General features: G+C 37.2%; 1 protein-coding gene across 1 annotated transcript in view; it reads right to left on the reverse strand.

Annotated features, from left to right (window-relative positions):
• KCNH8 (potassium voltage-gated channel subfamily H member 8) overlaps positions 1-26,721 on the reverse strand; it is a gene marked incomplete at both ends in the record, with an annotated part of 247,880 nt that overhangs the window by 46,774 nt on the left and 174,385 nt on the right. Inside the window, 3 exons of the mRNA XM_084247027.1 lie at positions 5,047-5,296; positions 6,188-6,387; positions 15,170-15,367. Of these exons, the coding sequence (XP_084103153.1) occupies positions 5,047-5,296; positions 6,188-6,387; positions 15,170-15,367 (648 nt within the window). The remainder of the gene's footprint in view (positions 1-5,046; positions 5,297-6,187; positions 6,388-15,169; positions 15,368-26,721) is intronic.

Here is a 26,721-nt window from a genome sequence, read left to right on the forward strand (position 1 = left end):
TTATGTGGGAAGAAAAGCCTCCATTCCTCTTTTTTAGAGGTGGGAGGTAGAGATAACTATTAGACATGATGGACAATGAAATACACTCCATAAAAATATAAAAAATGATCATAGTTCTATAGCTCTGCCAGTTGTTAAAAAAATCTCACTTTCACTGTCAGAAAAGAAGTGAAAACAAGTAGAGGGAGGCTGTGGAGAGATGGGGGCCCTCATACACTGTTGGTGAATGATTATGGAAAGCAGTATGGAGATTCCTAAGAAAATTAAAAATAAAAATTTTTATTTATCCAGTTATCCCACTTCTGAACATTTATCCCCCAAATACAAAAACACTAATTCAAAAAGATACAACTCCCACATTTATTGGAACATGATTTATAATAGCCAAGAGCTGGGAATGATTCAAGTTCCCATTGACAAGTAATTGGATAGCGGAGATGTTGTACACACACACACACACACACACACACGCATACTACTCAGCCATGAAAAAGATGAAATCCAGTCATTTGCAACAACATGGATGGCCTACATGCTTAGTGGCAGCTATATTGGATGGAGAAAGACAAACACTGTATGATTTCACTCTTATGTGGGTATATAAATAAACCAAACAAACAATAAAATAAATGAAAAAAAATCTTTTAGACTATAAGACAAATGAGTGATTATTATAAGGGAAGAGGGAAAAGTGTGGGTAAACTGGCTAAAAGGTATCAATTGAAAGGTCAAGGATAAAATAGGACATTTATTTATGAACTTACTGAAGTATAGATAGATATTGATTTCTAATCTAATGAAATTTATCTAATACTGTAAACCAGTGTTACTTCAATAAAAGAAAAAAATGAATAAAGCTATGAGCTCTTCACTTATGCCATCGCCAAGAGAACTAATAGAACCTTGCAAGTCTTCTGTGCCCTAGCCCACACCCAGCATCCCCTGATATTTTGCCTGTAACACTTCAGCCTATCAGTTTGAGGTTGAAATTCATCTTCCTGGGAACTATTTTGCACCCTTGGGATTGCTGATTAGATAATATCGGAAAACATACTTGAATCTTTAAAATCTGTAAATTGATTTAAATTAGTTCAACTTAGCAGGAAGGTGAGCATAACTGTACATTGCTGACAAAAAATTGATTACAGCTTCAAATTTATAGATTAGAGCTTCAGGTTTCTTCAAATTTGCTAAACATCCCACTGAGAAATCAGAAAGAAAATAAACTGAATTCTCAGGCAAACTTAGGTTAAAAGCTGAGGTAATGTAACCAAGTTCACAGAGGACACTGGGTTCATGGCTACAACTTAGGGGTTTCTGTGTCTTTATTCTGTGCTCAAATAGCATCTTACCTGGTCTCTGACTTTGTTTTTTCATGGTTACTCTGCTCCATTTCATAGGAACCAGCAACCAACAATTAACCAACCAACCAAACAGCCAAGAAGCAAAAATTTTAGTTTTCACTGTACCCAACATTTCTGGAAGTAAAGTCTGTGGAATGTAGCAGGATCCAATAAAAGTAATAATTGGCTTTACTGCATTTAACAGTAAAAGGAAACATACAGATTAACTATGCAGACCTGAGACATTCATACATATTTATAGAAGACGAAAAATGGAGCATTTAAAAATTATTACATTCTATCTAGGTATTACCTTCAAATTAATATTGTCTTTAAACCTTGAAATCAAACCTGTCTGATAGAAATAAAAAGACTAAACTCTATTCTTGCAGACACTAAGGCAATTAAATAGTGACATAGTGATAAAGAATCCAGGTTTGATTTATTGTTGTTACCAATATCATTAATCTTGAAAATTTTGATTCTTGCATATTTTGTTAGAAATCTAATTTTCTGCACAAAAACTCAAAGTTGGGACAGATATGAGATAAAAATATAGTCAGGATGCCATGAATAGTGCAAATTATCAAATTTTGTATATCTGAGAATTTATCATGATGCAGTGTCTTGTCAAAATGAGCTCTCACATTTTCTTTAAGATTTATTTATTTATGCATACAAGAACTGGGGTACAGGCCAGAGGTTTGTGTGTGTGTGTGGGGGGGGCGAGAGGATTCACCAGGGACAGAGTGAGGAGCAGATCAGGCAGACTGACTGAAATAAACTGCTGAGGGGAACAGTGGGCAAGTCAGGAAAGGTCTGCTGCACCATGTGGGTAGCTGTCTAGCTGCCGGGGATTGAACTTGTGCTGCAGAGGCTGCGGATAGCTTCACAGTGCTGTGCTTAACCCCTTGCGCCACTAGGGAGGAACCTCTCACATTTTCTGCTCAGCAGTTGGTGTTTGGGTAACTTTAAAGTTATCACACTTTGGCACCTTGGATGGTCATTGTATGGCTATTTGTGGCCACAGTGGCATCAGCTGTAAAAGAAGTACCAACATCTTGCTAAACTTAGCACCCTCTAAAGAATTCCAGCTTACTACTGTTTCAGCGACTGCTGGTGAAGCATTGACAGTACGTGCCGGAGCTTGTGTTAGCACTGCTAACAACATGGTTCTCATCCTCATTCATTCACAGTGTTGTGCATTTCTCATTATCTGGATTATCTGGATTTGAGAACTAGATCTAAGTTTCTTGGTTATTGTGTATCTCAGGAGCACTGTTTCTAAAAGAAGAGAACGGTAGTCTTGTCTAGTCTCCGTTTTTCAGAATTCTGTTATTGACATTTGCTAATCAGTTATTCTCCCACTGGGGGGAAAGGGATGGGATGTGTCTGCAAACTGTTCGAGTTACAGCCATAACTTATGTTAATTACAGTCAGGCAGACTGATGCCATCTGTGAAGAGTGCATTAATCGGTGCTTTGTTGTTTTCGTTTAAACATCAGTGAAGACATTGGTGAAAAAACACAATTACTGGAACATGAAATGAAGGTGAGCAAGGCAACAACTCTATTCCCATAACAAATTCTGGCCTGTATGTCCACTGCCTTCCCAGACATCAGATTAAGACGTGCCTTCACATATTGATTGAACAACAGAGTTGGCTGAATAACTTATGACTTGACAGCTGTGTGGTGAGACTTTTCCCCTATAACATTATATATTAATTCATCTTGTTGGCAGAATGAACATGTAGTAAATATCTCAGATCAAATGTGAAGCCATGTACTTAAGTTTATCAAAATCAGTATTAATTTGAATTAGCCATATTAAAACAATTATTGCCATTGGGAAAGTGAGATAGTCTCCACTAAAATAATGATAACCATGCAGAAAAAATATTAATAATTTATTATCTGTGTTTATGTTTATTTGCAATACCACCGATGTGTGTTTAGAATGGCCATGTAGCAATTTGCACTTAAATCACTTTTGATATACACATGGCAGAAGCAAAGATGTGGCCACATTAAACATGGAAATCATAATTAATGGAGGAATCGGGACCAGAAGAAAGAGACAACGGATTAAATCTTTCAGTGTAAGTACAATTATTTTTTAAGTAAGAAAAGACAAGACCACATAGAGTATATAAAGAAAAAACAACAACAAATGGATGAGCTAAATAAAATCATGTACTGCAAACAGTGGTAGTTATATAGAAATTTCTTACGGATTTGTACTGCTTCTGGATTTGTACTCCATTCCTAGAATTGTTGTAAGTTACCATATTTTTACATTTTGGAAACAGTCCATAAGATATGTTCAAAATGGTGCTTTTTATTATTTTTGCTTAAATATATATCAAACCATAAGTCTCTGGAAAAATAATTGTCTTTAAAGACAGGAAATGGCAATAGATTAGCGATGATATTTTCTATCCACAATTTTATGTGTATCTCTTAAAAAAAACCTCATTTATTTTGGCTGTACCTCCTTCATTTATTATTTATATATCCAATTAATATTCATTAGATCCACCTTATGATCCGGTAACTCTATTCCTAGGTATCTACCTGAAAAATGCAAAACCACTAATTTGAAGGGATATGTGCATGCCTGTGTTCACTATAGCACTATTCATAGCAGTCATGGGGTGGAAACAACCTAGGTGCCCAATGATGGGGGAATGGATTAAGAAGATGTGGTATATATGCCCAATGGAATACTACTCAGCTATGAAAAGACAAACTCTCACCATTTGTGACAGCATGGACGGGACTGGGAAATAAGTGAAATAAGTTAGAAGGAAAAAGACAAATCCTGGATGGTTTCACTTATACTACAAATATATTGAAACAAAACAAAGGGTCATGTGAAACCAAAGAAATAACAAGCCCTAGAAATATGACAGCAGAAGTGAAGCTACCAGAGGGGGAGGTAGAGGGAAGAGAGCAGAGTGTGGAGGGCACCCACTGGGTTATGGAGAAGAATGGGTACTTTGTGTGCTAACATATATCTGAAGGAGTGCGATCCTGTACATTTATTTATTTATTTATTTATTTATTTATTTATTTATTTATTTATTTATTTATATTTTTTTATAGAGGCATGTTTTATTTATTTATTTGTTTGTTTGTTTTTTTGTTTATACATGCACTGGGCACAGTCAGAAGCACGGGAGGGTAAGAGAATTCACCAGAGCCAGAGCGGGGAGCAGAACAGGCAGACGGACACAGTACACTGCTGAGGGGAGCAGCGGGTGGCAGGAGAGGTCTGCGTGCCATGTGGGACCCTCCTCCGGTGGCCGGGGAGCAGCCGGGGATCTAACCGGCGCTGCAGAGGCCACGGGCAGCCTCGCAACCCAACGCTCAACCGCTGCGCCACTGGGGAGGCCCGATCCTGTACATTTAGATCAAATATAGTGTTATAAGCCAATGTAACCTTAATAACGAAAATGTTTATACTGCTTGATTTTTAACAAGCGTCAAATGATATGTTAAACACAACTCTTAGCACAGTGTAAACTTAATATTCAGCATTAATAGTAAAATAGTTGGCAAATTAAACCCATATGAGGAATAATCCTGAGTCCACTTATTCAACCATAATTTTCCTACTTTCCATAGCAGTTTTCCCTCCTATTTCATCTCCTTAAATTTTCCAGAGTAAAATTTCATGAAATCTTTCAACTCACACCTACCTAGAATAGCCAGCACCATGCTGTCTTTCAGAACTTCCATGGAGCCCGAACAGACAAAGTAGATGGCTTGCAAAGCATCTCCTTGACGGAGCAAATACTCTCCCGGAGCACAGAAAGAGGTTTTGATGTGTAGAGACAGAGATCTGAGGCAGCCACGGCTGGCACACTCAAAAAGGGACAACTGTAAGATTTCCTTGTTTAGATGCATAGTGATGTCTGAACGCAGTTCATCTGGAAAGTCTTTCAAAAGCTGGTAAAGATGAAAGAGGAGATCAAATTGGGGTAAGTGGAGTCTAATTGATTTACTTTGCAAGCCCACAGGGATTTTTTTTCCCCCACGGTTTGACCAATACGAGTATCAAAGAGGGCAGATAAGTATTTATAATCCTGGAGACATTTTTCAATGACTGTGATTCCAAGTATGTGCTACTGAAAAATCAGCTGATAATAAGTCTGGAGAAAGAGAATAAGTTAATAAAAGAATCCAGAATGAAAACACAGAGCTCATTGTGACTTGCTTTTCACTAAGACTCCCATTTGGGATAGAAGATAAGGACTCCTAGTGTTTCCTCTGGTGAAATGATCATACAAAGCAGGGAGAAACCAAATAATCAAAGAAAAAGTTGATTTCTGGTTTGCTTGGGGAGTTGTTGGAATGGTTGCTTGATTCATATGACACATTTCTTACAGTGGTAGTCTGAGGAGTTTCCGGGGGGGGGGGGTTCACCGATTATACCTTTGCAGAAAAACATTTATTTTTTTACTTTGATAGTTTGGGAGGCAACCATTATGTTGGTGAATTTAATATTTCAACATTTAATTTAAAATTTCAAGATTCTAGTATTTAACTCATAAAAATTGGTTCTTTTCAAAGAGAGTCAGAGAGTATGAAAATAAGTCTGCCTGATTGACCAAAGTAGCAAGTAAAATCTTAAACATTGATCAAAGGAGAGGCATCTGGACAACATAAGCCAAAGCAGGTCAAAGAAGATGGACTGGGTTTCATGAAGGATTAAAAAAAGTCAAGCAAGAGAAGTTGCAGGTTTGTTATTCACATCTGAGGGCTACATGAGAGCGCCTTCCTTTTACCTTAGAGTATGTTTTCTGCCTGAAAAACATCAACATGAGAAATGAACATTACCTCATTTGAATCTATTCCATTGTTGACTGACCAGGTTGTTTGGAAATATTCGAGCATCCTCTGCTTGAGCTGCTGGGGCAGATGATGGACACGTATGAAGTCTTTCAGGTCCTTAGTTCTAGTGTGATAGAGGGACCACCTGGAGTACATCCTCTGTATGATCGCTGTCACGTTTCCAAACACCAAGGCATGCATCAAAGCTAGCGAGAACAACACAATATATAATGGAAGAGAAATCCAGGAACTCAACGCTTAAGTCTAAATTTGTAGCCTAAATATCCTGCAGTGAAGTAGAACACGATTACATGTAATACAGCTATTTTGGTACATTCTGATGCAGTCATTTTGGTTCTGTGTAACTTGATCAGAGTAAAAATACCTTTTGAAATACTCAATAACATGCAGGCTAGATCCCTTTGATCAATACTTCATCTGTTATCTGCCATTCTGGCTATGATGAATTTTTATTTTGCACTCTTGTCACATGTATTATTTTAACTCTTACATATAGTTAAATAATTATGATGAAATCATTTTAATATTCTCATAGAATAAGCTATAAGGTTGTGGTTTCATAGTTATTATTATTTTAATAATAGAAACATTGAAATCAGTCTGTTATAATCTTTCCATAAACCATCATTTAAAATTAGTTTTGGGAGATTAAATAGGACACATTTATATTAACCAAAGCTACTGAGAAAGTTGCTGGAAATGTAATTGATTTCCTGAACAATCTGAGGCCCAGATTAATATGGTTCCAATCCTCAATCACATTTTATCTCCAAAGCCACCCTAATTTTAAGGGGATATCAGAAAATTTGAGCCCATTGGGGAAACAAGTGAATTCACAGAGGAAAACAGGTATTCTGCTTGGACTCATTATAGCCTTTTGAGAAGAGCTGCAGGGAGTGGGGGGGTGGGGGCAGATGTATGCACCTTCATTTCGATGAGGTTTAAAGAGTTAAGGCATTTTTAAAAAGTGACTAGTATATGTGTGAAAAACAGTGGTAACTCAACTCATGTTAATTTTTCTCGTGAGAGTGAAAAGTGTTATGAATTTTCAACACGCTCAACGAAGTTAAATTTGGGGAAAAGGACCCAGATTTAAGGTTTTCCAGCTGTCACTTAAATAATTAAGAGTAGCTCATGGTGGAAATAACTTCTTGATAGACATTTGAGACATATTCAATAGGTGTTTACTACACCCAAGTGCATCTAAATATATATTTCTTCCACCTGGTCAAAATCATCCCAAGGAAAATGCATGTTGTGTAACAACTTTCTGCTGATTCTAAATAGAGATTCATTCTTGTATATGGTTTTAGAAACACAACAGTTCTGAGGCTTAACTATTTTATTTGGAAGAAGAGACCTCTATTTATGATAAACACTCAGCAAAGAAAAGAACTGACTCTGCTCCAAGTCGAAGAAATTAAACCACGATTTCAGGCTCCGTTAATATACTTATGGGCTGGGTGTTAGGAAGCCCTACCATCTGTAAAAGTATGTAATAGTCTTTTATGGAGATTAAACTGAGTACCGAGGACAATTTTATTTCATTTATTTTAACACTGCTTTCCTTAATTATGTGTATGATTTTAACTTTGCTTTGCTTAATTATAATGTGTAAAGCACTTAGAGTAAGAGAAGTAATATGTTCAGATCATTTAGCATCCTAATTGTACATTATCAATAAAATGATTTACTGGATTAATTGTAGCATTCATAAGGGTTGTTGGAAAGTACTAGTCTATATCTGAGTCACCCTAATTTCAAAGTCTCATTTCAGCATAGGAAAATACTTCTAATTTAAGTCATTTTAAAAAAAAATCAAACCCTAGCTTCTCATACTTTTTCAGTTTCCAAAGTTATTATTGCTTCTCTGTCACTGGTTATCAGTTTCACACTGGCAGAGACTGTGTGTAACTGTCAGGCCAAATCATCCCATCTGCTACGAAAGTTTGACTCAAGAACTTCTATATCCAGGTCAGTTTGGAAATTATCATTCACTTTTCCTTTTACTCCTAGCAAATGTGATATGCATAATTCTTAAAGTAGCATGCTCAGTCTGCTGTTTGCTGAGTGTGTGGGTAGCTCCTTGTCTTTGTGTGGGAGTTTTGTAGAAAGTGCATTTTGTAAAATCTTATCTTAATCGTCTCTTTGGAGGAACCTCAACAATTGGGATCTAAGAAGAAATTGAAGAGACTTCAAATGAAATTGGACTCCAGTAGAACTGTTGGCCATCATCGCTTTCTTCTTTGGTTTTTCTCTTCCCCTTTCCCTTCCTTTTATCCCTGTTCTCCCCACCACAACAGGTTCTCTAGCTCTCTGGGTTTTGGACAACACTGCTCTCCTGTGGTATAAAATCCTTGCTGATTTCTTTAGATAGATACTTTGCAGTGCCTTTGAAATCTACGCAGGGACCATCCACTCCAGCATAAAAGGATGCCAGAGCTGGGCCTCCCTGGTGGTGCAGGAAGTTGAGTGCAGAACCATGAAGCCGTCCACAGCCTCTGTAGTACCAGTTCGATCCCCGCTGGCCTCGGAGCAACCCACATGGCGAGCAGACCTCTCCTGTCTCACCCGCTGCTCCCCTCAGCAGTGTATTTCAGTCAGTCTGCCTGTTCTGTTCCCCGCTCTGTCTCTGGTGAATCCTCTCACCCTCCCACACATCTGGCCTGTACCCTGGTTCTTGTATAAATAAATAAATCTTTTTTTTAAAAAAAGGATGCCAGAGCTGAGATTTGGGGTAGTCTTAGCTGACCTCCTCTCTCCCACTTATTCATTGCCCTGGAATTTTCCACTCCTTGTTATAAGTTGAATTGTAGATGGCAGATGGCAGAGAAAACAGAATGAGAACAATTCCCTAAATAATAATTTTTTTTAAAGTCATCTTAAACACAGCCCAAATATGGGTAAAATAAAATCATGTCAGGATAGTAGGGGTAGAATGAGAAGACCCAAGGAAAGCCTTGGCTCTGTCTTTTTCATGATAACAGGCCTCATTTAAACAGGAAATGTCCTCATTGATGGAGCCTCTTCACCAGGAAGCTTTCATTCTTAGTAACGCCCCATAAACTGGGGCTAACGCATTAGTGATTATTAGGCAGCCATTACTAAGTATAATAGAACTTTTAGTGACATGAGAAAAAGTTCTCAGTTTATTTTGTTTATTAGCAAGGATGTGTTGTCAATATAACTATTCTAGAAAGTAGGAATATATACATCTAAAAAGACCAAAAAGGCTCTTTTGGTGATGGGATTATGTGTGATTTTATTTTAGAAGTGGATTTTCCAGTCTTTTCTAAATGTACATTGCAGTAGGAAGAAATAAAGTAGGGAATGAAAGAACATCATCTGCCTAAGTGCTTATTTCTATTACTAAATTGTGAACTCCTCGAAGGAAAGCATCATGTCTTAGTCATCTTTGTTTCCCCAGCATCTAACACGGTGCCTGGCATAACTGAAGTGTTACAAATATTTATAGAACTGAAATGAAGCTCAGGTAGTCTGATACTTTCTTTAAAAAGTTTTATAATGTGAAGCAAGTAGCTTAGAAAATCTATGATAGTTTAGCCCTAAGTCTACTCCTTTATTCCTATACCACTCCCTAAAGACAATCTTTTTTTTTTTTTTTTTTTTTTGTGGGACCCTCGCCGGCGGCCTGGGAACAAACCGGCACTACAGAGGCTGAGGGCAGCCTCGCAACCCAGCGCTCAACCGCTGCGCCACCAGGGGAGGCCCCTAAAGACAATCTTTTAAAATTATTTCTTTTAGATCTTCTTGTGATTATCACCAATATTTTAGACAGTGATTTTACTTCTATTGCTTGACTCATCATGTTAAGACAGCACATAAAAACAACCTGACAAGAGAAATGAGCTCACTGATATTCAGCTCCTCATCCCACGCTTGATAGTTTTATTATTTTTAACTTTCTATTGTAATTTTACAAGATAAAATTAATACTAAAGACACACAAGGAGAAAATGACACAAATACTAAATGGATAGCTCATTAAGATTTCTCAAAGTGACCATATCTATGGAATCACTTCCTCCAGCCCTGATGAATAAATAGGGTATGATCAACACCCTAGGGTTGACCCTCTGTTCTCTTCACAGTTTGTAACCAGTCTCCTTACTAAAACTGCCCACACTTTGGAATTATGTTGCAATCAATAGTTTTGCCTGCTTTTGAACTTTCTCTAAACAAAATCAAACAATATGTAATGTTTTTTTTTTTTCTGGTTTTCTGTAGCTGCATGATGTAATAGTTCCTTTACTTTCATTACTGTATAGTACTCCACTGAATATTTCACAATTTACATACTTGTCCTATGAATAGGCATTCCCAGTTTGAGATTCTTGCAATGATGCTTCCACAGACATCTATATATATGTCTTTTGATATATATACGTATGCATTTCTGTTGGATAGACATTGTTGTAGAATTGTATTTCGGAGTACAGGTAAGTTCAGAGTTGGCAGATATCAACAAAATTGTTGTACCAATTGGGATTACCATCAATAGTATGGAAGTCAAGATGTTCTCACTTACAGTTGTTAATGGTGAATATAAATTCTGGTGAGTATAAATGCTAATTTTGATTTAAATTTGCATGTCCCTGATAAGTGAAGTTGAGCAACTTTTTATTTTCTATTTGAGTATGAAAAACTATTTTTTTGGTACTTTTTAAGGTTTTGATACATTTTGGGGTTATCTACTATTTTTCTTATTACTTGGTCACATTTCTTTATATGTAATGGGTAAAAGTCTTTTATCAGGTAATGTTGAAATATCACCTATCCCATGCCTTGTCTCTTCACACCCTCCATAATATCTTTTGTTGAAAAGAATTCTGCAATTCAATTTCTGAATCTTTCCTTTATATTTAGAACTTTTTGTTTTCATGTTTCAGAGACCTTTTCCAAATCCAAGGTCATGAAAATATTCTCTTGCATTATCTTTGAAAGCTTTACTATTTCCTGTTCCATATTGAGATCAAAAGTTACCTGGAATAATTTGAATGTACAGTCTGAAGAGAGTCAAGATTGTTTATCAACATGTGGATATGCATTTGACCCAGTGACATTTATTGAAGTAATTATCATTTCCTCTTTGCACTGTGGGGTCACCTATGTCCTAAGTCACATGAGTATTTGGGCGTGGTTCTCCACTCTTGTATTTCATTGACTTTGTATTTATTCCTGAGCTAACACTGCCTTCTTAATTACTGTAAATTTATAAGGCATTTTGGTATCTGTAACATAAATCTTTCAGTTTTGTTCTTTATAATAGCTTTGACTAGGTTTAGCTCTGCATCTCTGCTAACTTTTAGAAACAGCTTATTATTTTTCAAGCACATATGCATGTACAAATATACATTGGCTAGGGTTTTTCATTAGGACTGCATTGAATTTTTTAAAAGATAAAACTAGTATCTTTAAAATACCGAGTGTTAAAACCACCACTATTATATATTCTTCCATTATCTTAAACCGTTTGTAAATGTTCTCCACATTGTCTTATAGTTCATTGTGTAGTAGCTTTGCATTTTCAGAGATTTATTCCTACACATTTGATGTTTTTAAAGCATTGTTTAGAATTCATTTTCTAATTATTTGTCACTAGCATATAGGAATGCAATAGATTTTCCCATATTAACCTTATATCCATTGGCCTTACTAAATTTACTTAATTTGTTTTTATGAGAGAGGTTGATCCTAGTGTCTCAATACTGCCATGTTGATAACATCAAAAATCTAAATCACTTAAATTGAATAGTTGCCTAAAGCTTCTAGGGTTACTTACTTCTTTGTTTTGGGTGTTCTCAGAGTTCACATAGATTTGTCTAGGTATGGATCCTTTTCTCATTATTTTTGTTTAACCTCTTTTTAATAGTTATAGTCTTTCCCATAAATCAATGGTATGTGCATTCTTCAATGCTTACATGAAAACTTCTCTCCCCCCACCTCAGCCTGTGAGTGCTTCTGCCCTAGATAATTATCAGGTGGTATTAGTAGTCACCCAAAATATTATATTTCAATATTGCTACTGCCTGCTTTTATAGTAAATATTACATCCCTGTCATTAGCCATTTCATAGCCCGTGTGGGAACTTCTACCTTTGAGGAATCCCTGCACAGATACTTTAGACTTGAGTCCATACTAATGTGCACATAAATTTTCTTTAAAATAAATCATTTGTGTACCTATGGAGAAATTATGTGAATAAAATTAATGTATAATATATAATGAAATGGCTACTTTACAAGAAGTATACTAGATTTTAGTCACTAAACCTCTGCTGCCTTATTTTTAAATTGGGGTGTTAATAACCTCTAGCTCATAATGGTATGAGCATTAAATGAACAAAGTGTTCAACAGTGAGCTCTTTTGATTAGTTTTCAAAGTTATGCAAGTAATTAGCTAATTAGGAAATATTAAAATGAAGGCATCATTTCTCCTAGCCTAGGGTAACTGTCACATTTATATAATTATTTCCCACAAACACAAATTTGGAAAGCTTTAACTAATAAATTCAAGTTACTTAGATGCCATTTGGCATTCAAAACCAATAGCTTCCTAAGTGCTGCTCAAGTCAACTAAATCCTTTAATGCCACTTACAAATGAGCACTGGTTTTGCACCAGGATAATTTGCTCAATAAACATTTATCAAGAGACAAGATGTCATTATCTGATTGTTTCCCATATCCTTGGCCTTGTGACCAGCATGGCTGCTTCTTACAATGCATTGCAGGGAATAATTTACATCTCAACAATTTCTGATTTCAGACCACTCACAAAATAGGAGGATCAGTAGAGAATAAGATCCATAATCTAACAGATTCTTCAAATGTCCAATTAGTAGATTAAGCCTTGAGCATTTCCCAAAATTGTCCTCAGGAGAAAAAAAGTAAGGGGCAAATGTTAAATGAGTATTGTATGCATTTATTTGCAAAATATGTGTCATTCTGCTAGGCTGAAAGACCCACTGTCCAGGAAAGCAGTGATTATGTAAGTCATAACACTGGACTTAAAACAGCCCCACTGGGCCTGGCACAAGGTAGCTCTTCAGAAATGCGAATTCAGATTTCTTCTCCCCAGGGTTTTACTTTTCTACATTGGCCATGAGCCTGTTAAACTGACTCAGCCCCAGGATGCCACTTCAGCAACTCTGCCACAAGCACTGCCTTTCCAAGAAATTCTCTTGATCCCAGACCCTCATTTCTTGCTGCATCTGAACTACCAAATTGACTTGGCCCTTAGTGTCTTCTGCCTGGTGTTGTTAAACTCTTCCTACATGTATTAGCCTATGTCTTCCAAATTAGATCATAAGCTCCTTGAGAGAAGGTTTGGCTTTACATGTCTTTGATTTCTCTATAGGCTGCATGACTCATTACTTAACGAGACATTATTTCACATCTCTCATGCAGGGAGGCTGGTAGGAATTATTCCCTGTGATAAGGTTCTAAAGGCTAAGTGACATATGGGATACAGGTCCAGTAAGAGACAGGATAAAACAAGCTTTGGGGAATACCATGAGGCACAAAATAGTGATAGAACTCTAAGAAGAATGTTTCTTTTCCTGTTACATCATGAGAACCGTGTTACAAATCTGTGAGTTTTCATCTGTTTTCTAAAGACAGAGGTTCGTGTTCAAAAGAAGGAAGGTTTCCCTCTTGCCTCTTTCACTTACTGGTTATACAGCATGGGAAAGTTACTTTATTTCTCCCAGTTTTAGTTTTGTCATCTGAAAATGTGGATAATGGTGTGATTCATGCATCAGTTTGGAGGTTCAGAAAAGAAAAATTAAACTAAATAGTTCAATGGAGGCAATTTATTATAGAGAATGGTGTCCCTGGTGTTAGCTGGTTCGATGAGCAAACTGGTATCATGGCCACAGCAGGAGCTTCTGTCCTTGGAGATGGATTAACAAAGGGAAGAAGTGGGCAGATCAGAACATAGATGAGCAGGGAAGTTGCTGTGAGGAGCCGTCCTGACTGAGGCTGTGTGGTCCCTCCCAGGTGACACCTAAACAGGCCCAGTGAGGCTAACTCTGCAAGTGTCTGAACAGGCTGAGGGCAGGAACTACCTGCTGACAGCTGAGGTGGCCTCCCTCGAAGGTACATTGCACATGTCAAAACAAGGCAGTTCTCCCCCATCGCCTGCCTTCCAGTCTCCCTCTGGCATTCCCTATTGGCAGAAGGAACTGAAGTTGACTGGTAAAGAGAATAAGGTTTGTAGGCCCCAAGGCCCTACATTACAAAAGAGAGTATAGAAAGTGAGCTTGGAGCTCACAGACAATAATATAATAACTTGTCTGTGTTGAATGGGAAACTGATAGTGGCAAGCTTACATATTTGCTGAAGGAATCACTTGGGTATTGTATCAAAGCATTTAGCTCAGAGAATGGAACATAAATGCAATTAATAAATGCTTATTATCATTGTACTAGTTTTTTTGTTTGTTTTTAGCTAAGTCTATCTAACATCCTTAATGTGCTATAATAGTATTAATAAAATTTTGATAACACTAAGCTGTTGGGGGCTCTAAAATGGAGTTTGAAACATAAACCTTCAATTCAGTCTCCTGTAGCTCTCAAACACTTAGGTAAACAGCCTGTCAAGAAAGCAAAGTAACTACACCTTCAAAATCATTATCAGGTTACTTCTTTCTCTGGAACTCTTCAACACCACAGAGTTTCATTGCTAATCTATACATACATTAAATTATTTTCCACTGATTTCCTGACTACGGTTTTTTTTAAATTATTACATTTTTTAAATTTTATATACTTTTTACATCATTTTCATTTTTGCACAACATGTGCATTTTCATCTGGGTTATAGGGTTTATAGATACTTCCAGTGTCAACCAATATATCTCCACTGTGGTTTAGAACAGAGCAAACAGAACACAGCACTTTGGCAGAGACACTTTTTTTCCCCATCGTATAGAAGAATTTCTCTTACCACCAATCAGCATGGTGCAGATGGAGAAGATCTTCTCAGCATCTGTGTTAGCAGAGACATTCCCAAATCCAACACTGGTCAGGCTGCTGAGCGTGAAGTACAGAGCAGCAATATAGGCACTTCGGATGGATGGTCCCCCCAAGGTATTATTGCCATAGTAAGGCGATTCCAGCCTCTTTCCCAGCTCATGCAGCCAACCTGCATTGAAAGGGAGAACAATACCAACTTTAAAGATGCACTAATTTGCCATGGAAGTGAAGAAAGTCAAAGGAAACTAAAGACAAGGGATTAGATTCCTTTGCTATGAAGGAAAAAAATGGCTTTTAGGCAGGCTGGTCTATATCCTACTACAGCAGAGAAATATGTATTTAAGAGTGGATTGTGGTCAAGCGACAGGTTACTCCAATGCAAGAAACTACCTGCAGAGGTTGAAACTCGGTTATCACTCACAGTAAGAGTATTGTTTATTTCACTAGTAGTGAAGCTCCTTTCTCAATTGGAATTTTAAGCAACAAAGGGAACAAATGGGTAATTAAAACCCTACAGGATGATAAATAGCAGCATCCAAAAGAATCAGGACTTCAGATGGGTGAGATCGGCCTTTTTTCTATCCTGTACAACCTTTTCCCACTTGATTCACTTGGGCTGATATCCAGTTGCCTTCCCAGTCTTAGCTCCTGGTGCCTTCCTTAGGACACCTTCTCTGCAGCCTTATTCTGTCATTTGTTGGTAAAGAGGGAAAACTTGAGTTATGCGATATCTGTAATAGAATTGGACCCCCTCACAACTGTTTTATGATACTGGTGTATATGCATTTCAAAAGCTATCAAATGAAATGCTTTAAATACATGCAGTTTATTGTATATTAGTTACACTGTCATTAAAAGCTGTGAAAAAATTTTACCTTTAAGATTTTATGTTTTATAATTTCCCCTCCTGCTCCCCCCACCCACTTTCTCTCTGTTGTGTGTATATTATAAAACATCATGACCTTTCAGCGTAGTCCATAAGGTTGACTAGACTTTTGTTAAGGTCTATTATTCACTGGCTACTGCTTTCTTACAGATGCTTTAGTTAATGGCTGACAAGGAGAGATGGAAAGTCATCGCGCTGTGGAGTAGTAGTAACGTGCTGTCATCAATTAAAGTCATAGATTATGCAACTGTGCCAGGCAATTAAAATGCAAATTTGAAGCAACTGGGAATTCCATGAGATGGAAGAGAAATGCTGCATTGTAAGTACTGTGCCTTATTCATCCAGCGTCTCTAGAGAGTGTTTAGGGACTTTAGTTTGACTTAGACCTTTGTAGAGGGCCTGTTAAACAGACACAAGCAGCTCCCATCCTGGAGTTTCTGGCGCAGAGTCTGAGGAAGACAGGGAGGGGCCACAAATTTGCCTTTGCAAGAGTTTCCATCGCGATGCTGATATCAAACACCCTGAAAATCCCTGCTCTAGAATAATGGTTCTTGATATCGCCTTCAGCTGAGAGCTTTTAAAAATAAGTGACCCAGGTTCTACTTTCATGAACAAAATTTTATATATATATAATATATACAATAAATATATATATAATAAATATATAATATAGATACATAATATATTATAGTATATAATATATTATATACAATATAATAAACACATATATTAAATATATATAATAAATATATAAATATACAATATATTTAATATATAATATATATAATCAATACATATATATAAAATAAAATAGTAAATCTCAAGCACTGGGAGTTCAGTCCTGCTAGCACTCTGAAAGAAAAAAGTTGAAATTTCTGGTGCCAACCCCAGGTATTGGTGCTTTGTTTTTTTTTTTAAAGTTCCCAAGTAGAATTTATGGTGAAACCAGAAAATTATTCCGGAACTTAACAAAGTACCTGACAATAAGAGGGTTTAATCGATGCTATTTTAAAAAGTGAATAAAGCAATGACTGTGCAGCTGGTCCTTGCGCTCTGTGATAGTGTGAAATAGCATGACCGCATGGGTGCAATTGAGCAACAATGTGCATGTGCAGATTTGTACTAGATTTATGGGAAAACTGTAGTGAATGGGTTTTGATGATAGAGAATAATAATAAAGTGTAAGTTATACATTGTGAAAGGTGATGGCATTAGTAAACTATGACCATTTATTTACTCTGGAAAGATTCTCTGAAGGAATAAACATAGATTTAGACCTGGACTCTTCCAGTTATTGGCTATGGGATAACTAGCATGAGTTTCAACTGTTACTGGCAGAGTTTTAATGATTAAATCTCTTTTCTCTCTGTTATCTATGACTTAAATTGGAACGCAGAAAGCACAAAATTCAGTAAGGTAAGAGAAACTTTGTAATTCACCAGCAGTGAATTATAAAGGAAAAGGAAAGAAATGAGATAGAGAAAATCCAGGTGCCAGGAGTGTTTAAACTTTGGGGAGCTGTCCTCCCATTTATAAATCTGAAAAGAGTTGTAGACCTTTTCTCTGCACAATGCACACATAGAGACACACATGATTCTGTGTACATTTTTAGCTGGTTCATTGCCTCCTGCAGCTTTTTCATACATGCCTGGTCCAGGACCCAGATTAAAAGACCCTGCTGTAGAATTTTAAGGGAGAGGGAGAAGGTAGTAGCAAAGCATGATTTCGTAAAACTGAGTTTAATACAATATGGGAAAAAATTTTGAAATAAAGACAGTGAATCCAAAATTAACTAAGGTGACATCACAAGAGCAAATCAAATTTGCATTTAAACACTATTATTGGTGTAAGAAGATAGTCAAGACACAGAGGTAAAGTCAGAAAGCAGAGGTGACCTCTGGATTCATCGCCATATCAGGATGGAGATTTCTGCAGAGCAGGGCTCTTGAGAGGCATTTGACGCCAGCATGTCAGGCATGGACACAGAGGCCTGTTGGGTTGGCTATTGGTCCTGTGTCTTCCCAGTTGTGCTCTGAAAGGGATTTCATATAATTTCTACTCAACAAATAAGTGATTAGAGGGGTTTGTCTTTCAGCTCCCTGTTGGCCATTCCTGCAAATCATTGGGAAATCTGAACAGTTGAAAAATGTCACTTTGCCCAGAGTTTATAACAACATGATCTCATTTTTGCTTTAGTTGATGCACAGAGGAAAATAAAAACACAATAAACCTACCACCTTCTCCTGGCTAAATTGCTATTCAATCAGACCATTAATACAACTGGACTCACTTGCTGATCTTGAGTTGGATTATAGTATTCATTTACTTATGGAACCAAAGTTTTGTCATTTACAGAGGAAAAAAGCAAACCCAGGTGAAATATTTGGACAAATCCCTTACACTTGAACAAAATTGAAACCTATAAGAATTCTCTGAGCCAAATTAGTTTTCATATACTTTGATTTCCTTAATAAAATAGGACACAACCTTATTGGGCCCTACAGATTGCATTAGTTTATAGCCTCACTCAATGCCTGTTCATTTACATACATGTGAAACTGTATCTCAGTCTCAGAAATGATTCAGGCTGCAAAACACAGACAACAATAGACCTACTTTTGTTGATATCTCTTTTCCGTCTGGCCAACTGTTCCGTCTATTTTCAGAAACATCTTGTTTTTTAAGAAGGGTTGTTACTAAACTGTGTTACAGCTGACAGAGCAGAAGCAATAATGATGATGAAAAACCTGGTAGCATGGGAAGGAGGTAACACCCCCAAATCCGGGGATTGGCTCTGTGGGCTAAATAAAACTTTTTCACAGAACAGTTCGTCCAAAATGAGAGCACATGTTTCACTGTAACAAGACAACATGTCACTGTACTGTACAGAAGAAGCAATTTAACCAATTTAGAAGTCAATCTTTTTTTATGCTGGAGAAACTCATCTAAAGCAAGGGATGTCCTAGAACAGCCTGTCTACCTCTGTTCCAATTTTTTCACCCAAAGAACATTTGGAAGGAAAAGGCACACACAACATAAAGTAGAAGCTAAACATACTGAATATACTGCCATGTGAGGGGGAAAAAAAAAAAAACAAAAGAGAGAATCCTTTCATTAATAAAAATAGATTAGATGAACAAAATATTGATTTCAAAGCTAGAAAAAACCTAATGATTATGCCTAAAGGGGTCTATAATATAGCAGGACAATTCAATCCAGGTATTTTTCATTATATAATTAAACGAGAGGCCTAGGATTTTGCTTAATTACATACCTTTAATGTCAAATAGAAGTTTCCTGTGTTTTTACTCTTTAGGTATCTTAAAACAATGCACTCTCTTTTACTATATGTTATGAATGCATTCAGTTTATACCAGTGAGTATAGAGCATGTTATTTAGAGAAAACCCATGCTAATGCCTTTGCTCATATAATCTGCTTCAGTAATATGAAAAGACATCCAGTATGATATAAGCCTAAGAAATCAGATTTATATGTGTGTGTGTGCAAAGAAGTGTTTTGTATCAACAGAGAAAAGAGAAAGGATTAGCACCTGCATAATCACACTTACAATTCATAATGGTGTTTGCTTCCTTTGGTATGAATGAAACACATCTAATGGGGCTCAGCTGGAAACAAGAATGAAGCCCTGGTCAGGGTTTTCTTGTTATTAGGTAGGCATACGGCTGACATTTCACTGAGTGCTTCCTCTGTTGCAGATACTTCTAGGGTGGTCGCTCTTTGCCTCATTCAAAGACAATAATCCTGTGCAATGGGTACAGCTACCACCCATGTTTTGAGTCATTATTTCATTGGTCATTACAACAACTTATAATTAACCTCCATTTTAAAGATGAGAAAACTGAAGCTCAGAGACATTGGATAATTTGTTCAAAGTGAGTATCAGGATTTGAACCCAGGTCTCTGAGTTCTCAGAGCCTAATCAAGCAAACAGCTCTACATGCAGTAATGGCAGCTTCATCCCATTGGGGAATCTCTGGGGCCACACCCCAGTGGAGCTGGTAATATATGCATCATTGATTGAGGGCTGCACTTTGGGAGTGGCCATTCCCCACCAGCACCATACCTCTTAACAAGGAGCCTTCCAGAGCTGGGAGAAAACCCTGCAAACAAACCCAGATCCTAAGGATGGAATCACACAGAATGAGAGAACATGGTGGAACATGAAAAACATTTGCGACAGTAGTCAACGATTACTAAATTGTAAGTATTTTGCTAGGCTTTCAAGTAACATTGTTTTCATCCAACTTTTACAGTAACTCTCCATTTCTTTTTAGCTGATGTCACCCCAATAGAACTGTGAGCAATTTTCTATCTTCTTTTAACAACTATTAGAATGAAGAGGCAAATCTTTAGCTTTTACCTTAAACATCCATGATTTGTCTGCTATACTCTACTATTTATAGACAATCACTTGAAATGATGGTTTTCATTGTGCTTGTTGACACCATGATTAAAATCATTTGCATTTCCAGCTCAGCCACTTCTGCTTAGAATGAGGAAATGTGTCCTAAAGTCGTATCAGAGAAAATAATTCTTCAAACATCACCCACAATATACAACTGGGATGGCATGGTGTTGAGAATATTAGGAGTAATCAAGAGGTTTTAATGCAAATTCCAAGCATGGAAAATACTATAGTTAATGTTTGCTTCCTGTCTCTAATTCTGAGGACCCATCTAACTAACCTATCTCACTCTCTCTGAGTAGCATTGGGGGGGAGGTGGAAAAGCACTGTGATCTTGTGTGTCACAAGCAGGAGATAGCTGGCTGGGAGACAGTGGAAGATAATGTTGTCAAGCACAGTGTGAGAACGTTGATCTCCCCTACCTTCTTGGCAAAGGACTGAAGTGTGGGACTGCAGAGGAGATTGAGAGATATCAGGCTAATGGCAGAAGTCTGAGTGTGTTTGTGAGCTTATGTATGTACATTGCGGGGATGACAATGGGGCAACTGAAGTATTATAGCATTTGCTATGACTCACACTGTAATAGACTATTAATCAAAAAAAAAAATCAAGGCAAGTTTGAGATTTCATCTCCGCTGTCTCTACATTCTACAGACTTATAAGAAACATCTCTATTCCTTCAGGTTCACCTAGTGCCTGCCACTATCATTTTTCATTTTGTTTTTTGCTTTAAATGAGCTTTTTATAAGGGGATAATTTGTGGTGAACACAAATGCTGCAAAGAGTACAGAATACCTGTGTATCTGTCACTCAGTTTCCTCAAAGGTTATTTTTTTTTAAAGATTTATTTATTCATTTATACAAGCACTGGGGACAGTCAGAAGTGCGGGAGGGTGAGAGAATTCACCAGAGCCAGAGCAGGGAGCAGAGCAGGCAGAAGGACCGAAGTACACTGCTGAGGGGAGCAGCGGGCGGCAGGAGAGGTCTGTGCGCCATGTGGCACCCTCCTCCGGTGGCCGGGGAGCAGAGCCGGGGATCAAACTGCTGCTGTAGAGGCTGTGGGCAGCCTGGTAACCCAGCGCTCAACCGCTGTGCCACCGGGGAGGCCCAAAGGTTAATATCTTATTACCATTCTATATTTGTCAAAAAGATGACCTTAATGATGTACATTACTAGTTTATAAAATTTGCATATTTTAATTTAAGAAATAGAGTCAAGGAGAAGTTCAGAGACTTATACTCCAAAACTAACTGTCACCCTCCACTTGTCCCTGTTTTAGAGGATGTGACCAAAGATACAAGAAAGGGCACAGGTGGTAGTGATATTTAGTATCGGTTTGTTGATTCTGCTTAGGAGAAACATCAGTAGATCTGAGGTTCCAATTTGAAGTGGAATACCAGTATTTGGAGTTCTCACTAATATCACACTTTCATTTTTTAATAGTTTTTTTTTTTTTTGTGTGTGTGTGTAGAAGAACTGGGATGCAGGCCAGAGGTGCAGGGGTGAGAGGATTCATCAGAGATAGAGTAGGGAGCAGAATTGGCAGATCTATTGAAATATACTGCTAAGAGGAGTAGCAGGCAAGACAGGGGAGGTCTGCTGTGCCATGTGGGTCAGCTCCCTGGCAGCGATCAAACTCAGGCTGTAGTGGTGATAGCGCTGAGACTTAACACATCCCTTAACCAGGGAGGCCATCACATTTCCATTTTTATAATGAAGAGGTGTCCTTACATTTCTGAGGTGGTATAACCTATTGTTGAGGTAAAGATCTGAAAGAAAAGCAGTAAGCATAAATAATTTGAGATAGGAAAAGGGTCTGCAAATCTTGGTCTTGCTACTAGTCAAATAGCCTTTCTATCTTCCATTGTTCAAACTTGAATACAAAGTGATTGAATTGAGTCATGTCTAGGTTATTTTTCATATCTAAGATTTTATGAAATAAGATCTATAATGTTTCTTTATAAATGTTTGACTTTTTAAAAGGCAAATGCATGGGTAATAACCCATGATTTTGTGAATTTATCTTTTATCTGTTTTTAATTATTTGAATGATTAGCCATCAGCAAATATTGATGGGACAAGGATGGAAGGTTTTCACATTTGATGCATGTATCACTTCTGCTCTATTTCCACTAGTCAAAAAACTTTCAGAGCAAGAAATATTATATGCTATTAGTACTTTTGAGAAAAAAATGTACCGCTTGTGCTGAAACCAGAGATTGCTAGTTTTCTAAATTTGAAGTTTGCATAATCGAGACTTCCTGAATATTGACTATTAAGGTCTAGTATTTTATCTAAGAAGAATGAATAATTGAAAGATTGTGTATTATTGTAAACTGCCAAAATAGGTCATCACATGTGCACAAAACACCAAAACCCAAATCAAACAAAGCACCCGAGAAGGAATGAAAAATGCGAAACAATCCGAAAGCACAGCTGAGCCGCTACTGTAGAGTTTTCTGAGTGATCCCAAGAAGAGGCAGAACAGGCCATCTGTTTCCAGCCAACTGGGACACTTCCAAATTCCTCTCAAATCAGCTAAAAATAGAGGAAATTCTACAAAGATTAGGTTCATGACTAACTTAGCAGAACATAAAATATGAATTGCTTAAATTTAACCTTTCCATATAAAATGTTGATACAATTCACAATGCTTCAAATCTGTGCCTCAACATGGGCATTTTATCCTGAGTAATTGCTGCGGTATTTCTCATGGCTTAATACATTCATGCCTGAGCTCAGAGCACCATTTTCAAAACAAGTTCTCAGTAAAGAAATTCTATCAACAATCCAAATCAATGCCCACCACTTGCACCTACATCAGGGCAAAAAACGTGCTCTAGGAGACATTTTTCCTGATGCCTTATTTTGCTTAGCATAATCCCTTCCAGCGCCACCCATGTTGCCACAGATGGCAAGAGTTTCTCTTTTTTGATCACTGAGTAGTATTCACTTATATGTGGAATATAGAGAAAATGAACAAAGGGTCAGGAAAAAGACAAAACTTCCAAGCTGACCATAGATATGAGGCATACAGCAGGGGACAGGAGGAAGAGAGGCCAAAACAGGGAAGGTAAGAGCACAAGCAACTATAATGATGGGTCATGGGTGCTATAGTGGTAGGAAGAACTCCAGGGATTGCACCTGAAGGGAGAAATCAAATACTGTACAATAATGAACAACAGTGTAAGAAAAGAAATGAATTTAAAAGCAAAGCAAAACAAAAAAATTAATTAGGCCTAGCTAAATCATTTTATTTTATTGGTATACTAAGGTTTATTTTCTTTTTCTGTCCCCAATTTCCTTTTGCCTGTTCTTTTCTACCAAAGCTTATAGCTGTAAACCCAGGGAAGACAAAGGAAGTGACACCTCCCACTTTTGCAAGCCAACTTCTCAGTGGATTTTGGTAGCTGTTCGTCACTTAAGTCAGAAGGATGGGACTTTGGCATCTGTTGGAAAGTTCCTTTGGTTTGCAGAACTACAAATTGAAATTCTAGTTAGATTCCTTCCAAATGCAGTAAAGGAAATAAATTTTCTAATATCTCAATCATAAAATTAACTTTAAAATAAACTAGACCGTATGCTGGAATATTGTATTCACATGCCCTACTTAAGAACCCTGTGTTTTTGTTTGCCTTCACTTGGTGTGGAAACTCTTGAAGTGCCATGTTCCCTAAATTTCAGGGAAATGCCCACGTCACAAAATGAAGATCCGAGTCTGAAAGGCCAGCCTTTGTTCTCCTTCAGAAGAGCTAATTCTGACTCATATATCTAGTAATTCATTTAAAAGCAAATAACTAACTTTGCTTGATGACTTGATGGAGTGTGAAATACAATAAGTAGTGGGAGTTTCTGTAAACATTCCAAAATAAGTTTTAGGCCTGCTGGTTGCAGGGTGATTGGAGTTGAAGTCAACACAGGGCAGTGAGGCTGTGTTGGAGAGACCTACTGGAGAGAAATTAGTGGACAGAGTGCAGAGAGCCAACACATAGCAACAAGACACAGAACGGAGAAGAGAAAATTGGCTACAGAGAAATGTGTTAGTCAATCTTGATAACCTAGAAGGCAAGCAATGCACTTATGCAAAGTGCAATAGGAAAACCTGTCTTGGAATTATATGGCCTGATGGTTTCCTATCTTATATTTCCTATTGAATTGCTGTGCAGCATTGGGTAAGATACTTACCCCCTTTTTCTGCCTTAGTTTCTTCCTTTCTAAAACAGAGAACTTGAAGTAATGACAACATAGACTGTTAAGAGATTAAGCGATGCCGTTCACATGAAGTTGCCAACATTAGATTAAAATGTTATGATTATTGTTTCTGCTGTTGTGTTATTGGTGAAGGTTTTCTGTTTTACGGCAAATAATGAAGATTTTAAAAATCACTATTGAAAACCTGTATAAAAGATTTGTCCAGCACCCTATTTCTGTAAATATAAGAAAATGAACATAATTGTAGAAGTAATATATACAATTTCATCATTCTTGGAAATCAGCGATCTTGCATCATTCATATATACAAATGCCCCTTTCCATTATGAGTTACTGAAGATGTGAAGTGGGTAGGACATAGCCAGATGCAGAATACTTTCTGAAACTGGTTTGCTTTGCTGTTGACTCATTAAGGTAAAAATAATAAGTTGTAATATTTTTATTCACGCATTTGTGGTCGGACATCATCATCACGCATTGATCATCCAATGTGCCGACTATCTTTAATTTAATCCTGTATTGTGTAATTCAATTTCTTATAGCTCCTAAAAACTACATGTATAATCTGAAAGGTTGATATTAAAATACTGGTTAAAGGAACACATAACCAGGAGTATACATTTGTTAAGAAGAAGGATCCAAGTGTTGAATCTGGGTTTGTCTGAGTTGAAAGTCATTATAATTTTTTTAAATTTATTTTTATATTTTTTACGTCATTGTTCATTTTTGTACAACATTTGATTTCTCCTCTCATGTGTAATCCCCATAAAATTACCACCACCTAGACAGCCGTAAACCATCACCCTAGGAAGATCTTACCCTTTTTAATATGCTGTGCTAGCTCCTGATCTCTCTTGTCTGTCAAGATTTTGGTATTAAAACAATCTCTTTCACAGAAATGACTGCCCCAGTGGATTGGTCTCAGTAATTGCTCTTTCCTTCCACCAGAAAATGGAAATTTCCCCAGTTATCTTTTGCTGCTTATAGTCACCATCAACTGGGACATATGGTCTAGAGACCACATTTATTTCGAGCATGGAAACTTTTGTGATATTCACCACTACCCCAACCCCCCACCACAAGCACTAGCTAACTTTCCAAAGGTAGTTGGCGGGAATTGATGTGTTAATGGTCTGTGTATGCAGTCTTGGGTAATATAAGAGCTTTTTGGAACCACAGACTGAACTCTCAGCAATGCCCCAATGTTTCATTTTCTAGGAATAGAACTTTTTGGTAAACCTCTTGTGACCTCTGCAGAGATATGTAGGTCAGGCCTATGTTGTGGAGAAATTAAGACCTTACAGTTTTTGCTTTTCTTATGACAACCCCCTTTACTTTGTGATTATTAAATATAATTGTATAAACTAAGCACCTTGAGTCACATTTTTAAATGATCCTTTCATTGACATTTGACTTCAAATTTTACCTGTAGATACCAGGTAAAATGTTTACAAAGCCATTATTTCCAACCATAATTTTTTAATAGATTTGAAACAATGGCAAAGTATGGTTTAGTTTTTAACCCAGCACACCAAAGTTGGTTTAACTCACATTGTAGCCAAAGTACAGTTTATAGTTTATTTACAGTTTCCTTGCTTTAACAATTTGGGAAAAAAATGTGTTTATATTTTCATTGAATGGAAAAACTTCTCCCTTTTCTCCCTTCTGTGTTTTCTTGGCTGCTTTAATTAAGTTGACACAGGACAGATAAACAGGAGAAAAAGCTCCTCACATTTAATTTTGTATGTATGGGGTCCAAGAGAAGGGGACCCAGATAACTAAATAAAGCAAGCAGTATTTATACCCTCTAGGCAAAGAGAAAAAAGTTATGAGCTGAAGTTTAGTAACAAACAAGGTTTGTTTCCCTATCACTGGTGATAAGGAAGCCTTATCCATTTCTCACAGGGAGGCTACTTTGCCACATGTACTTTCTAGCATACAAAGATGGGTCAGAATGTCCTTCTTGTACTGTCTATTTCTTTTTTTTCCCTCAAAGA

The sequence above is a fragment of the Talpa europaea genome (assembly GCF_964194135.1).
Source record: "Talpa europaea genome assembly, chromosome: 11".
NCBI lineage: Eukaryota > Metazoa > Chordata > Mammalia > Eulipotyphla > Talpidae > Talpa > Talpa europaea.